A 17,661-nucleotide genomic window follows, 5' to 3' on the forward strand; every position below is an offset into this window, starting at 1 on the left:
AGATATCCTAAGTGAGACCGATACATAATCTAGTTAGAGAATTTCGAAGTTGCGTGGCCTAAGGAATAAAATGCTCGGCGTAGGCGTACTTAGTGTGAAGTTTATTGTGAATCTTTCAAGATAATTGTATTATTTTCATATTGTCATATTATTCGTATAGATATAAATTAGTATAGGTATAGAGGTCCTAGTACCAGTAATTTGCGTAATTACTGGTGGTAGGACCTCTTATGAGTCCGCGCGGGTAGGTACTGGGGTAATGACCCTGCTTATTTCTGCCGTAAAGCAGTAATGCGTTTCGGTTTGAAGGGTGGGGCAGCCGTTGCAACTATACTTGAGACCTTAGAACTTATATCTCAAGGTGGGTGGCGCATTTACGTTGGAGATGCCTATGGGGCCCAGTAACCACTTATACAGTACGGAATTAAGGAAGTAAGTAAACTACTGCTGTCTGTGTTTTATTTCCAGTCTGATCGAAGCGTATTTTAGTGATGTGGCTGTAGCGGTGTTGGATTGCGACCGAACACCGGTGCATCGCTCAACACGAATGCACCGGACGTTTTATCCTTTAGGCCACGACGACTTCAAAACTTGTATGCTGGTATGTTACTCATAATAGGGTATCTTCCTCATTTTCCGCGGAATCCCTTCGATAACACCTCTATGAAGATATGAGTTGATGCTTTACTGTCTATACTATAATATTATAAAGAGGAAAGATTTGTTTGTTTGTTTTTATTGAAAAGGCTCCGAAACTACTGAACTGATTTGAAAAAATCTTTCACTGTTTGGAAGCTACACTATTCCCGAGTGACATAGGCTATAATATTTTTTGAAAAAAATTAGGGATCTTTGCTAAGGCTCCAATAATGTAACCCAAGGTGTAAAAAAATTACCTAAAATACTCTTTACATCGCGTGCCCTGTGAAAACTCTTGATGATAGAATAAAATAATGTACTACGACTTTGTAGAAAACATTATTATTTACAAAAAGTGTCGCCACAGCATATGTCTAACTATTATAGTTTTCTCGTAATAAGTGTTCTTTTATTTTTTATATAAAACAACGTCGTTGAAATTTTTGTTAAAGACCCGAGCGGAGCCGGAGCGGGCCGCTAGTATAAAATAAATTCAACCAAGAGTTCGGTTGTAGAAACGACCCATCAGCGATATCGAGTGGCCTACAAACCGATCGTATAAATCACCGCAAAAGTACGAAGTATTAATTAAATGCGCCAATACATTTACGCCGATTGTTTGATTCCGAATTAAGGTTCCGTGTATTATGGGAACAAAACGACCTTTAGAAACGTTCCGCATTCCCAGCTAATTCAGAACAGTCAATTTACTTGATTGAAGTTTGCGGAATTTTATTTGGCGGCTTGAAAAATGATACTCATGTAAATTTATCAATTACTAGAGGTCCAGCAGTAGTCGAAATTCGACTATAATTAATTGGAATTGTAAGTTTGTACACCATTATGATTGTATTTTATACTTTTATAATCACAAATTTTGCCAAGACTAAACTATAAAAAATATTAACAAAGACAAACAATATTTAATCTATTCTCAATTTGACAACAGACGTCAAGGACAAAAGTTTGACAATAAATAGTATGCATGCGTGTGTGCGTCAAATACATGGTATGTAGTGTGTGTAAGGTTTTCTTTAGTGATTTAATGTATCTTTTAAGCATTGTTTTAAAAAAATATTAGCATTGTGCACTTCTTCTCTATATTCTTTATAAGTGTGGAAAATTTCATACTCCTCCGTCCGCGCAATTTTCGTAAAAAGGGATACAAAGTTTTTGCTTCAGGTATTAATTTTATCAATTATTAGCGCTGCTATTGAATATTATTATTATATTAAGATTTTGATTTTATATCAAGAGTTGATATACAAATTCTGGAGAGTAAACTTCGTATTCGTCGGCAAAGAGCAATGACGCCCACCCGACTTAGGCTACCTTTGTAGTCGTTTCACTATAGATTCATTTAATATTTATAATGAAATGTAACCATTAAATAAATCAAAAATACATTTTCTGGGACTAATAACATACGGTCGTATGGCCTCAAACAATCATACCTCGACACCTATTTATTAAATAGTATTAAATCAATAACTGTGTTGCACGTTGCCTTGCATGAAATCTGTGTCTTCACGTTTGTAATCAATAACATGGTTTATTTTTGCCGCGCACCAGTGATGTCTATGGACTCCGGTGACTAATTAGCGTGAGGTTGGCCATTTACCAATCTAGTGTTAAAAAAAAAAGTTGAATTGAAAGATATTCGAAGAATTTTAATTAAGCACACACACCCTGTTTTCCAATTACAGCACAAGAGCGCGTTATGCGGCATAATGCTCAACGATAATATAAACAAAATTTCGATCAATGCCAACTTAAAGAAAAAACACTTGTCAATTTTCTGTCACTGAGTCGGTATCGATTGCGAGTATCACGCGAGAGCAGTACTTTTGAGAGTGCTCGATTGTGCGAAGCGTTGCTGTAGTTGAAACATTCAACGTTGAGCATTATGCTGCATAATGCGCTCTTGTGCTGTAATTGGAAAACAGGGACAAGTTTCTGCCTCTAATGCCGAGATATACTTATACTTCTATAGACTGACCTTAATTTCCGTTTGACGAACAAATTGAGAATCCTTCGCAGCTACCGAGTCAACTTTGACTATTTCCGCAAGAGCAACAAAACGTTAAATTTTCAATTAACGTTATAAATTAAATAAGTTGTGCGTGTCTTCATTAGAAAGCCCTTTGTTGTTTAGTAGGGAGCCATTAAGTTACCCTTTACTTTGCTGTAATTAACTAAATACAATGGCTGGCAACTAATACTGGTACTATGTAATAATGTTACCCAATAAAATTGCGGCTGCCATTAATTTATGTGTAGCTGTAATTGTATATTTGAATACCCTTTAGTGTGTGTTCAGTAATGTTTATAGACTTTCTTAAGAATAAAATTTACCGTCGCAAAATACGATCATAAAAGTCTTGATCATCATTTTTCCATTAAATATTTGCAAGAACTTCAATCGGGTTTTTGTTCGATGCTTCGGTATGTATAACAAACCCTCCGAGAGGCCTATGCGAAGGGATCAAAGGGACTGCGGGATCAGTTGAACTTCCAGGAATCACATGCCATGCAAGTAATGAAAGCAGGCAGGTTGTAGGCATCTTCCATAACTTAAATAGAAAACGAGTTCAGGACTCACCTAACGCATACTTAAATAGTTACTGGAATCCTTAGTCATATCTTAATGCGAATTTTGGCCTCAGTCTAGGTCCAGGTTCTTTTTTAATTTTTTTTCGTTAAAATTTTTAGTTTTTTTGTTTTTACCTATGAGGTTGAAGTTTCCTTTAAACCCTTCAAGCCGAATTGTTTCGCGTCCATAATCATCATCACCATCAGCTCATAGGCGTCCACTGCTGAACATAGGCCTCTTCCAATCCACATCACTGAGCCTGGTCTTTGGCTCTCCTCATCCATCTCTTGCCAGCCACCGTTCGGGGGTCATCGCACCACCCAGCCAAGAGGCGTAGCCCCGAGGCCCGTTCCGTGCCTTCTTATCTTAGAAAAAGAAAGAACCCCTCTTATCTTATCTTATGTCTTACTTACTTTACCTTTGTCTTACTAATTAAAAATAAATTAATTAGTAAGACAAAGGAGTTACACTCTTGCAATTACAAATCTATTAATACAACAACTAGATTATACCCATCAAAAGACGTTAACGTTTCAATTATTAACATATTCAATTTGGTGCATCCAAATTTACAAGGGATGATGGGTAAAGAGCTAGAAATTGAAATGTTTTTAAATATGCATAATATTAATGTATTCTGTGTCACTGAGCACTGGTTTAGAAACTATGAATTATTGTTTAATTTTAATGATCACCAGTTGTCAAGTTCCTTCTGCAGAGAGAACGCTATTCGCGGTGGCTCACTGATTCTCGTTAGTAAATGTTTGAAATGTAAGGAACGAAAGGATGTAGTGGCCCGCTCTGTTGAGAGAATTATTGAAATTTCCTGTGTTGAGCTTGAGCACCTCATTGTTGTCTGCGTCTACAGACCTCCTGATGCGTTATATGATTCTTTTGAAAATATTTTGGAAAATGTATTGCTAAAGCTTTCTGTCTATAATAAACAAATTTTTGTATGTGGTGATTTTAATATTAATCTTTTAGAAAACGCAAATACCACTATTAGATTCAGAACACTGTTAAAATCATATAACCTCCCAAACTTATTTTTAGAGCCTACTAGGACAACGACCACATCGGCAACATGTTTAGATAACATATTTACAAATGTAACACCGATTAACAAAAAAATTATTAATCAGTTAACATCAGACCATAGTGGACAATTTGTGTCTTTTGAATCTAATATGAATTCTAAAGATAAAAATACTCTTGTGATTGTTCCTATTAATAAAAAACGAATTGAGAAGTATAGAAATAATATTAAGCAAGAACATTCAGAAATTATTTATAACAAAAACCCAAATTTGTCATACCAGAATATGTTTGAGAGAATTAATTTAGTCTTTACTGATGTATTTATTCCTAAAACTGTAACATTAAAAAACAAAACAGTGTTCAGCGAGTGGGCCACCACCGGAGTGTAAAAAAGTAGAAAAAAGTTATATGATCTGTACTCTGAAAAAGCTTATAATAATGATGAAACATTTCATCAATATGTCAGGAACTATTCAAAACTATTTAGAAAAGTTTGTTTAGCGGCAAAATCTTTACATTTAAGTGATTTAATAAAAAAATGCCCCTGACAAGATAAAGATGACTTGGAACATCATTGGTAGAGAAAGTGGAAAAGTCAGAAATAGCCACCAAGAATTCTCAATAAAAATAGATGATAAATTGGTAACTAGTCATGAAGATGTGGCTAATGCTTTTGAAAAGTTTTTCTCTGACATTCCAGTTTCAACTACCACTTCTCTAAATTCATCCCCCACAGCAGCTGAAATATTATTGCATAACCATGTCATCAAATGTAATGAAATTTTTAAATTTAAGGAAATTAATTCAAGCAATATAGTAAAAAGTTTTAATAGCCTTAATGTAAAAAATACAGACTTGTGGGGAATATCAGTAAAGATTTTGAAGTCTGTAATAGACATTATTGCTCCTCATCTTGTTAGTATTTTTAATGATTGTATTAGGTGTGGTGTATTTCCTGACTTAATGAAACATAGTAAAGTGATTCCTCTTTTTAAATCTGGTAGTACTGATGACCCCTCTAACTATAGACCTATTTCAGTACTCCCTACGTTGAGTAAAATCTTTGAAAAAATTATTTTGACACAACTTTTAGAGCATTTTAATTCAAATAACCTGCTTCATAATAAACAATTCGGGTTTACCAGGGGTCGCTCTACAACTGATGCAGGTGCTTATCTAGTCAAATAATTTTTAAATCTTGGGAGGAATCGCATGATTGTCTTGGAATTTTTTGTGACTTATAAAAAGCGTTTGACTGTGTTGAACATGAAACATTGGTGAGGAAACTACATCATTATGGTATTAGGGATGGTGCATTGGAACTTATTACTTCCTATTTATCAGGACGGATACAAACAGTAGATGTGAAAGGTAATAGATCTTCAGGCACCTTGTTGAAAATGGGTGTACCTCAGGGTTCCATTTTGGGTCCTTTTTTATTTCTAATATATATAAACGATTTACCTAGTCTTATTGAGTCCCGATACGAGGTCGTATTATTCGCAGATGATACATCTTTATTATTTAAAATTAAACGACAATTAAAAGTCTATGACGAAGTGAATGATGCGATTTCGTGTGTGGTTCATTGGTTCCGTATCAATAACCTATTATTGAATAGTAAGAAAACTAAATGTATTAAATTTACTTTAAAATGTATTAAACCATCTTTAAATGTGAGACAAGTGGATAGTGATGTAATTGTTTCTGAGGAATCATTGGAGCTTGTTGAGTCAACCGTATTTCTTGGTATAACAGTGGACTCCAAACTGCAGTGGGGACCTCATATTCATAAATTGGCGAGTAAGCTCAGCTCTGCAGCATACGCAGTAAAAAAAATTAGAATGTTAACAAATGCGGACACGGCTCGTTTAGTTTACTTTAGTTACTTCCACAGTGTCATGTCCTATAGCATTTTGCTATGGGGCAATGCGGCCGATGTAGAACTGATATTTATTCTGCAGAAAAGAGCTATACGTGCTATTTATAACATGCACTCAAGGGAATCCCTGAGGGAGAAATTTAAAGAAATTAAAGTTCTCACTATGCCATCCCAGTACATTTTTGAAAATTTGATGTATGTTCGTAAACATATTGAGGAGTTTCCTAAAAAGTCGGACATACATAATAGAAATACTAGGAACAAACACAAGCTTGTTGTGCCGATGAGTAGGTTACATAAGATACGAAATTCATTCGGGTGTTTGTCTGTGCGCCTGTACAACAAAATCCCACAAGATGTTCAGAACCTACATATACATAGGTTTAAGAAAACTATTAAAGAACATCTGTGCAATAAAGCTTACTACAAAGTCAATGATTATCTAGAAGATTGCACAAAGTGGGAATGAGTTGCTCGCTCTGGGCATTTCAATATTGTAGTAATTGTTACGTTATAATACTCATTGTAAAAAATTCATATTTAAAAAAATAATCTAATATTAAAAAATAAATAAATAATAATTTCATATTAAAAAAAAAATTGACATGCCCGCTGAGTTTCTTGCCAATTCTTCTCAGGACGGAGGTTAGTTCTTGTGAATTGGCGGTAGTTCTTTTGACGTTCAACAAGTATGTACTTTCATTTATGTTGAATAAAATTTTTTTGATTTGATTTGATTATCATAGCGCAATATTCAATTATAGGTATTCTTCAAATTTAATTATGCAACGACAATTACAACAGAATACTTGCCTCCGGACGTTCGATTGTTTCAATAGCCTGTTGATTGGTATTGTCACGGAATTAGCTGAACTCGCTGGGAATTATTTGATATTCACGAAGCTCTCGATAAGCGGAGAGTAGGAACTACTGGGAGTAATTGAATAACGAAGTATCGCAATTGAATGTACAATGTTGTTAAGTTCTTAATTTGCAAACAACGAATTTTTTTTAGGGAAACGATCGGTATCATGTTTCTCCTACCTATTCGCTGGTAGCCTAAGAGGCTATTTCAGCTACGCCCGGACGGGTCGGCATCAAACTTACGAGAATCTATATCGCCATAGATACGGGTCGGATCGCGTACCAACTGTTTTGTTGTAAAACATCTTTTGACGAGCCTTTGTATTATTAAAATCGAACCGTAAGCCGTGATGGCACAGGGCACAACGCCCTCTGATGCCGTCATGGCCCCTCTAAGCCCCCCTTCTTGACTCCCTTGCGTGTACGTACATATGTACACTAGACATTCCGTTGCTTGTCTGTATAACAGTTGTGTACTGCGTATGCCTTTTCTATTTGTTAACTTAATGCATTCATCGCTTGTGTACACACTGCCTATTTATGTTTCATATTTCTTGTTTATTTTACCCCAAACTAACAAGTTCCATTAATCTAAATCCATCTAAATCAAATCATATCTGTCAGTTTTATGCAATTTTCAATTAATACATACATACATACCTAAAGTCTGTTCAAAGAAAAAGTATTGTATTGATTAGTGAATCTCGCAATGACCGTTGCTAGAGTACATTGCCAACCCAAACATAATACTATGCGGGTCATGAGCTTGTCCACCCATATAAAGTCGTATTTGATGTGGTGTCCCTTTTTTATCCCTAATATCCTCCAGCTATACAAATAGTCACCTCGATCTTAGAGCGTATGTCGGATAAAAACAAATGAAATGACTGCTCTCTATCTTAGTAGGTAGTAGAATGTCCGGCTGCTCTGTGTTGAGCTGCGGGAGTGTGGACGCTGCAAAAACACCCTAATGTCGTAGTGTGAAGGCTCTCGTTCTTTCGTCACAGGCTAGCAGCTTATCGGGTATAGCAAAGGGAAGATCTTCCAGTTGTTGTTGTTTGTAGTTCAGAATATTTGCAAACTTCAAGATGTCGTTGGCGCGATTCAGGTTTTTGTCAAATATCTCTTGTTATACGATGGCTACCTCTGCAATATTTTGATATGGATAAATTATTCACGTTGTTCTATCTGGTGAGGATTTTGGTGACTCTTTTATTGGAGGACTTCTACTCTTTTTTTAATCTAACAAAAATGTCTCTTTTGATTACTTTAATTTTGTTCTTTTTAACCAAATACTTGTCTATTTTGTTACATACAGTTTTCCATCTATAGCCTATGTTCTATAACCTATGTTCCTGTGATTTTGGTTCGGTAAGGTTAAGCACGACGTTAATTCATACGTTTTAGTTGTTTTGCCTTTGGTTGTAAAATTTCCGTGTACAATTAAGTGCCTTTCTATATGCGATAAAACTTTGAAAAAAAAAAAAATATAGTAGCATTTTGTTGAAGTTCATAATCGATATTTCATCATTTCATATCGTCATCATCACCGGTCAGTAATGAGCAAACACTGAGACGATCCGAGGTGGATATTTCGAAACTCTTCGAAATTTATTCGTTGGCAACGCTTACTTGCGTGTACGGTTAGTTATCAACACTGTCTTATACAATTCCAATAAATTGTACCAAGTTTCAACTATAATATATGAAAGACTAGCGACCCGCCCTCGCTTCGCTTCGGAAACATTAAATTTTATTATTGATTGCTGAGTCCCGCGATGTTACCCGCGGCTATTGTCATACCGCGGGTGATGCCGCTGGACGAAGCTATTCTAAAAAAAGTAGAGAGCCGAGAGCCTTCCAGAGATTAGCCGGAACAGCAAGACAGACAAAAATTCTAAAAAATGTTATTTTGGTGTATCTATATATTAATACGTGAAGCAAAAACCTTGTATCCCTTTTTATGAAAATTGCGCGGACGGAGGAGTATGAAATTTTTCACACTTATAGAGAATATAGAGAAGAAGTGATTTCAAGTGAAGTCAAATTGAGAATAGATTAAATATTGTTTGTCTTTGTTAATATTTTTTATAGTGTAGTCATGGCGAAATTTGTGACCATAGAAGTATAAAATACAATCATAATAGTGTACAAACTTACAATTCCAATTAATTACCTAGTCAGGTCATAAATTCTGTCTCATGTTTAATGTAAAATAATTGAAACAAGTTTATTCATATGTAACCATTCATATACCAAAATGAACTTAACAAAACATAGATTCTTATGACACTAAAGTTTATTCAAAATGACCTCCGTGATTTTGAATAAAGGCCTTCAATCTGCGCGGCCAGTCGTCTATCGCAGCACGAACGAGGTCCATGTCAATATCAGCGGCTGCCTTAATCAAGGATGTCTTGAGTGACTCCAAATTGGGATGAGGCTTTGAGCACGCCTTTTCCTCCAAGTGTTGCCATATCTTGTAATCTAACGGATTCAAATCTGGACTGGAGGAGGGCCAGTCTTCGTGCCGGATGAAGTCGATTTCACACGCCGCCAGCCAGTCTTGTGTGCTCTTCGCTCTATGAGCTGGCGCCGAATCTTGTTGGAATACCCAGTGCCTGTTATTGAACATGGTATGAGAAACAGGTTCCACAAGGTTCGTCAGGACTGTATTTTGATACACAACTGCATTCGTTTTTACACCTTTCTCACAAAATGTACCTCTGTTAAGCCCCAATAAGAAACTCCCAACCATACCATGAGCGAGGATGGAAAATGACCTCGTTGGACACGCGGAATATGGTTGCTCGCTTCTTCACTATTGTGTGCGTACACCTTATCATTTTGTTTGTTGTAGCTCTCTTCTACGGTAAAAATTTTTTCATCCGAAAAAAGAATTTCCCGATATTTTTTTCCCGCGTACCGCTTCAACAAAGCGCGGCATCTCTTCAGTCTCAGATCCATTATACGAGCATTCAAACGATGTCCTATTTTTGTTCGATATGCCCGAAGCCCTAAGTCTTCATTTAACACCCTTTTCACCGTGGTTCTGCTTAACCCCATCTGAAGGGCCAACAGTTTCTGCTTACGTTTGGGATTTCTTTGAATTCGCGCCTTCACAGCTTTATCACTGCTGGAGTCCTAACAGGCCGAGGGCGACCATTTCTTGACCTGTCATCTACACTAGAGTCTTCATTGTATCGTTTGATGGTACGATAAACGAATCTTTTGGTTATATTAAAATTTTTCAGTATGTTAAAAATTTGAATTGGCGCGTAACCGCAACGAATCAACGCAATAACTGCAACACGGTCTTCTTTAAGCGTCCACTCCATATTTAAAAATGAGTAAAATTCTAAAAGTATACATTTTTATTTTCATGAACAATTCGAAATTCGAATTCAATAAACTTTTTTGTGGCCAGGATTCTAAAAGAAAAGTTTTTACTGTGTGACAATACTTATGACCTGACTAGTTATAGTCGAATTCCGACTACTGCGGGACCTCTAGTATATATTCATATGCATGTAGTAAAAAGTGGTTATTTCAATATTACAAACATACCCTCCAATAATTTATATGTATAGATAGGTGAACCCATGGAATAAATACTACGTGATCGTTTCCGATTCTTTTGTTTTCACTCGCGACGTTCATTCATTTGGTTAAAAAAATATGCATGAGCCGAACTCGTGCACCGCACACTTTCGTGTACACTTTGTATTTGAATTTCAATTCAGCTTGTGAGCGTAAAGAGATTTCTATTACAGATTTGGCTCTTTCGAGGCAAATAAAGATAGGGGGCACAAAGACCATGCTTTCAATGGGAAGGGAATGGTGAAATTTGACGAGTTTCCCGTGGAATCGATCTCATAAAAATTTCATTGGCCTAACTATACGATTCGCTGTAGCATTAAGAATTTTAAGCAGCAAGACGTAGTGAAGGTTACTTGTCCCTTCATGGCACATAAATATTGATGGTATTTATAATTGCTGTGAAACATTTTTGTCAACAAGCAATGAAACGTGCTTTTACGAGTATATAAATCTTTATTTAAATATTTCTTATGTGCGTGTGTTTGTCACTGAACTCCTCCTAAACGGCTGGACCGATTTTAATGTAATTTTCTGTGTACCTTTAAGTTGATTCGAGAATGATTTAGATTTAAAAATAAGCCCGGCAGATGGTGCTGCAGTCTGTATCTAGGCTATTTAGCTTTCATAGAAATAAATTATATGCCAAAACAATGTTTGCCGGGCCAGCTAGTCTTCTCATTCATTATGAGTTGACTGGTGGTAGGACCTCTTGTGAGTCCGCACGCCCACCACCGCCCCGCCTATTTCTGCCGTGAAGCAGTAATGCGTTTCGGTTTGAAGGGTGGGATAGCCGTTGTGACTATACTGAGACCTTAGAACTATATCTCAAGGTGTGCGGCACAGTTACGTTGTAGATGTCTATGGGCTCCAGTAACCACTTAACACCAGGTGGGCTGTGAGATCGTCCACACATATAAGCAATAAAAAAAAACGTTATAAGTATTACGAAATGCATACAAAGGATATTAAGTAAAAAGTTGAAATTGATGATTGAATTTGATAGCCGTAGCTTGTGCGTTTTACTACACACAAGATATTCTATCAAAGCTATCAACAACAGTGGTTATGAGCAGAATTCGTTGCTTATTTACGGTTATAAAGCAACTTTAATAAAACTCGAATAGTGCTCTACACAACGTCGTTATTATTAAGCAAATCTGTCGTGTGGCGTGGCGTTTGCAGGAATGTATAAATATGTAGAAACAAGAAGATTTATAGTCAAGGAAATGATAATAATATAGTGTTACGTAATAAGACGTCGCCCTCGTTCATATTGAATTTCACGGAAGCGAGCTCGCAATTACTTGTTCAACGTCGAGTCATGTCATATTATTTCCTAGTGTCAACTGTTACTATAATATACTCTTAGATCTATGCTAAAAACTCCGAGAAAATAATGTCTGAATATTTTTTTTAATACGCTTTTATTAGCTTCAGACGTATGTATGTTAGTACCTAGTCAGGTCATAAATTCTGTCACATGTTTAATGTAAAATAATTGAAACAAGTTTATTCATTATGTAACGATTCATATACCAAAATGAACTTAACAAAACATAGATTCTTATGACACTAAAGTTTATTCAAAATTACCTCCGTGATTTTGAATACAGGCCTTCAATCTGCGCGGCCAGTCGTCTATCGCAGCACGAACGAGGTCCATGTCAATATCGGCGGCTGCCTTAATCAAGGATGTCTTGAGTGACTCCAAATTGTGATGAGGCTTTGAGCACGCCTTTTCCTCTAAGTGTTGCCATATCTTGTAATCTAACGGATTCAAATCTGGACTGGAGGAGGGCCAGTCTTCGTGCCGGATGAAGTCGATTTCACGCGCCGCCGCCCAGTCTTGTGTGCTCTTCGCTCTATGAGCTGGCGCCGAATCTTGTTGGAATACCCAGTGCCTGTTATTGAACATGGTATGAGAAACAGGTTCCACAAGGTTCGTCAGGACTGTATTTTGATACACAACTGCATTCGTTTTTACACCTTTCTCACAAAAATGTACCTCTGTTAAGCCCCAATAAGAAACTCCCAACCATACCATGAGCGAGGATGGAAAATGACCTCGGTTGCTCGCTTCTTCACTACTGTGTGCGTGCACCTTATCATTTTGTTTGTTGTAGCTCTCTTCTACGGTAAAAATTTTTTCATCCGAAAAAAGATTTTCCCGATATTTTTTTCCCCCGTACCGCTTTAACAAAGCGCGGCGTCTCTTCAGTCTCAGGTCCATTAGACGAGCATTCAAACGATGTCCTGTTTTTCTTCGATATGCCCGAAGCCCTAAGTCTTCATTTAACACCCTTTTCACCGTGGTTCTGCTTAACCCCATCTGAAGGGCCAACAGTTTCTGCTTACGTTTGGGATTTCTTTGAATTCGCGCCTTCACAGCTTTTATCACTGCTGGAGTCCTAACAGACCGAGGGCGACCACTTCTTGACCTGTCATCTACACTAGAGTCTTCATTGTATCGTTTGATGGCACGATAAACGAATCTTTTGGTTATATTCAAATTTTTCAGTATGTTAAAAATTAGAATTGGCGCGTAACCGCAACGATGCAACGCAATAACTGCAACACGGTCTTCTTTAAGCGTCCACTCCATATTTAAAAATGAGTAAAATTCTAAATGTATACTATTTTTATTTTCATGAAAAATTCGAAATTCGAATTCAATAAACTTTTTTGTGGCCAGCATTCTAAAAGAAAAGTTTTTACAGTGTGACAATACTTATGACCTGACTAGTTATGTATGTTTCTAACGGAATCTTTGAACATGATTTTGACCCCCTCCAAAACGTCGGGTTAACTCGAAATTTGGCATACTTATTAAGGACCGATGACAATTCAATATTAAAAAAATTTTAAATTCAACTAAAAAATGAAAAATAAATAATAGCTTAAAAAAACTAACAAAATACGCTTTTATAGAAAATCCTACTAAAAATTGATTTTTTTTTTAATAAATTTGAATTAAAAATAGTGTAAGAAAAAATAATTTTATTATAAAAAAAAGCGTGCGGTGCATGGTATCAGTAGCTATAAATATTTTATGAACGGATATGAGCAGAAGGGTTATTTTGATAATATCCTGAAAAGCACCCCACGCTTTTTTTAAATAAAATCATTTTTTATTACACTATAATTCTTTCAAATTTATTAAAATTTGTTTTCAATTTTTTAGTTGGATTTCCTATAAAACCGTATTTTGTTCGTTTTTTAAACTATTATTTATTGGGCCCCTGTCGTTGTAGTTAGTAGATAGTAAAGAAGCCATCTGGTGTAGCTAGTGAAGAGTATTTCGTGATCCGGATGAAGCTGTAATCCGTTCCGGATCCAGCACGACGCGAGGGTCAGTCGGAAGGCCTACTGCTATTAGTCACGTTTGCCCGGACGTAAAAGGCATTTTCCTTAACAGACATAATCCGCGACGAATTTAAAAGTTCCCTCCCTCGGTGATTACATGGAACGTTAATAAACATTGTTCACGACCCGCGCGGACGGATACGTATTTTCTAAACTTTAAACAAGCGAAAAGTTTTTGGAGAAATGTACGGAGTCATCCGGACTTATTTGTTTAGCTCATCGCGAGACTTGCGATCGGTTGTCAGATTGTTGACTAAGTTACGGAATCTTGAGGCGTGCGGGCTTCGAAACGTGCTCAAATTAGACGGCAGGCTGCCCCGCAATGGAATAATAATTATCGTCGTTATTATTATCATTATTTTAGTCATGTTTCGGTAGACGGCCACAGTGATATTTGCAGAGTCGATTTTGTTGTTTTACTTGAAATGTTCAGGACTGTCACCACAATAATAATTTTGTATTAAAGTGTATTTTTTTATTATAACTTTTTTTATTGCTTAGTTGGGTGGACGAGCTCACAGCCCACCTGGTGCTAAGTGGTTACTGGAGCCCATAGACATCTACAACGTAAATGCGCCACCCACCTTGAGATATAAGTTCTAAGATCTCAGTATAGTCACAACGGCTGCCCCACCTTCCAACCGAAACGCATTACTGCTTCACGGCAGAAATAGGTAGGGCGGTGGTGCCTACCCGTGCGGACTCACAAGAGGTCTCAAGCACAGTTACAACGGCTGCCCCACCCTTCAAACGGAAACGCATTACTGCTTGACGGCAGAAATCGGTAGGGCGGTGGTGCCTACCCGTGCGGACTCACAAGAGGTCTCAAGCACAGTTACAACGGTTGCCCCACCCTTCAAACGGAAACGCATTACTGCTTGACGGCAGAAATCGATAGGATGGTGGTAGTACCCGTGCGGACTCACAAGAGGTCCTACCACCAGTAATTATTAAATTGTGTATTAAACAAAATAGTTTTGCGAAGTCGTTGCTAACGAATCGCTAATGTGGAATTTCATTTCGCAGAAGGAAGGAACGGATGCTGAACGATTGACAATAGAAGCAGCGACGCAAACAGCCAGCGGACGGTACACGTGCGAGGTGTCGGCAGACGCACCTTCATTCCAAACTGCACAAGTGCATACTCACATGTACGTTGTTGGTAAGTAATAGTCATAGTCACTATTATGTTCTATCAAATTATTGGAACGAAGTTCCTTATGAGATGATGCGGAGGGGTACCCTAACCGGGGAAAAACGTCCGTAACATAAGATTTTTATTATTTATCTTCTTCTCTTAGTCTTAGTATGATGGCTATACAGTGTCTAATGTATATGTATAGTAATGTGAATAAAATAAATTTGATAACTTTGTAAAGTAGTTTTTTTTTCTTCAAAAATAAATCATAGTAAAAAATGTATACCCGAATAATTATTTTCTTTATACCTCGAATAGAACTTAAAATTAATATTTGTATAATAAGGAACTTCGTTCCTATCCGGTGTCCCACGACATCACACATCTTTTTTTAAACACTTAAACTGTATCCTGTAAGTTTATAGTAAGTTTTACTAATTGTAAAATTAATATTAAAATTATTGGCCGAATTCGTTCAAAAATAATGTTCACCATATGTGCATATTTAGGTAAACATTGAAATTATTAAATAGTGTCCTGCTACAAATAATTATTGTCAGTTTTTCTCTTAAAATTTATTCTACTTAATACTATAATTTTATGCCTTTGTAGCCAGATTGAGCGTACGGCTCACCTGGTAGTGAGTGGTTACTGTCGGCTATGGACGCCAAGTCGCTACGTACAAACAATTTATGTGCTACGGATAAATTTTACGAAAAACGTGTAACGTCGTGTAATTAAATGAAACATATAAGATTAAATTTTAGCAACTTCTGTTTATTGGGCATATTCGCCAAAGTTGGTAACACTATCCCGCATATTTCTTTCTGCTGCGAAGCAATAATGCGCTTCGGTCGAAAGCGTGAAATTGCCGCGCGCTTCTAATGCAGGCTCGCGGATGGGATGAATTCAATCGGCGTGGCAGTATTCATGTCGTATTTCGATACCTGTATCTCCAAATATCTTTACGTCACTAAACATAGAACCTGCACTGGGCGGTAGATTTGGAAAATATACTTTATCTGCTTTGTATGACGAATGGATTTTATTTGCAGTTCTGCCTGTGGAAGGACCGGGACTACACGGCCTGAAGCGACGTTACCGACCGGGAAACACGCTCAAAGTGGAATGTGTCAGCTATAACTCGTTGCCGGCAGCGAACCTGTCGTTCTTCATAAACAGCGAACCGGTGAGTGCGCTATAAAAGGACGAAAATCAATCGATTTATAAGGGTCTACGTAACGTGTGCACGGAAAACTATACAAGAACGATCAAAGGGATCCCATGAACGAACTTTCGAACGAATCAATGAACTATTAAAATTAGTAGTTTCCTAATAAAGGATGCATTAGACTTGCATAAAGCAGTTCATAGGTCAATAGGTCAGCGCCTCTCAACGTTCCTCCGTTTTAATAAAAACTTTAGACCTAAGTACTATGTCGATCATTCTTAAAATTTCGGGTATTTTCATAGAGTTCACAACAGACCACTGAAGTATGAAACCTACAGAAACGTATGTTTATAATTCTTGAAGTACCTACGATGAGTGAAGTCAAAAAGTCAACAATTTCAAGATTTTTTTTTTGACCATCTAAAACGTGCAAACTATTTTCAAAGAGTTTATTTAACTGGAAAATGATCAACATCTGAAAATCTTTCGACAGCATTTTATTCATTTTAAAATCATGAAGTAAAACTGTCCGTAAAAACCTTATGCTCTGCAAAAATTTAAAGTTTTAAGATTTAAAAAATACCGGCGCCAGGGATGGCTGAGCGGCAGTTCCGTTATCAATCGTAGTCGGTGGAACTGAGTTTACAGCAATAAAAGTCAATAGAACTTTTTGAATAATAATTATTGAAACTCTCAACAAATAATTAACACAATGACAAATAAAATATAATGATAAATAAAATTAATAAACCGACAGTTTCGTTCTGATTGGTTCGACTCTGTCCACGTTCCGCCATTTTGATACTCTGGCGTTACAGCATCTTTTTTTTTTTTTTTTTTTTTTTCGGGTAGAGGGCCGAACCTCCTACGAGGTCCCCGCGCAAAAGGGGCGCGCGGGGTATGTGAGACTCAACGATCTGCATGGTGTTGTGAGCAGACCGCGGGCCCAAGGATTTTAGGACCCACCCACTAAACGACTCCCCTGCACTCTTACACCCGACGTCCGATCCCCTCCGAGGTCAGAACCCGGATGAGGTAGGGGGGCTACCGCGGTCAACACTACAACCAGACGGCGCGGCTCACCCCAAGGACGCCCAGCCGACGGAGCCTTCGAGGCGAATCGAAGGCTCTGAAACGTCGGCCGTCTCGGTACGGCAGCCCGTCGGGCCGCCCAGACGGTGCCGCTGGTGTCCCGGAATACCCCGCTGGACCAGAACCAGCCTGCCGGGTCGGGACGCGATACACCGTCGACCGGTCGCTCTAATCACTCCACGGCAGCGCGCTAGAGTGCTGGTAGCGCGCCGCGCGGCCTCACCCCCTCAGGTCGCCCCTTGACCTTCACCGGGGGGAGGCCGCCATCTACAGGGGCCGGG

At 37.6% G+C, this 17,661-nt stretch overlaps 1 protein-coding gene across 1 annotated transcript in view; it reads left to right on the plus strand.

Moving 5' to 3' along the window:
- The window catches only part of LOC101738121 (uncharacterized), a 118,339-nt gene that overhangs the window by 60,243 nt on the left and 40,435 nt on the right, over positions 1-17,661 (plus strand). Inside the window, exons 3-4 of the mRNA XM_038014564.2 lie at positions 15,006-15,141; positions 16,173-16,306. Of these exons, the coding sequence (XP_037870492.1) occupies positions 15,006-15,141; positions 16,173-16,306 (270 nt within the window). The remainder of the gene's footprint in view (positions 1-15,005; positions 15,142-16,172; positions 16,307-17,661) is intronic.

This window comes from Bombyx mori, chromosome 12, assembly GCF_030269925.1.
Source record: "Bombyx mori chromosome 12, ASM3026992v2".
Classification (NCBI taxonomy): Eukaryota; Metazoa; Arthropoda; class Insecta; order Lepidoptera; family Bombycidae; genus Bombyx; species Bombyx mori.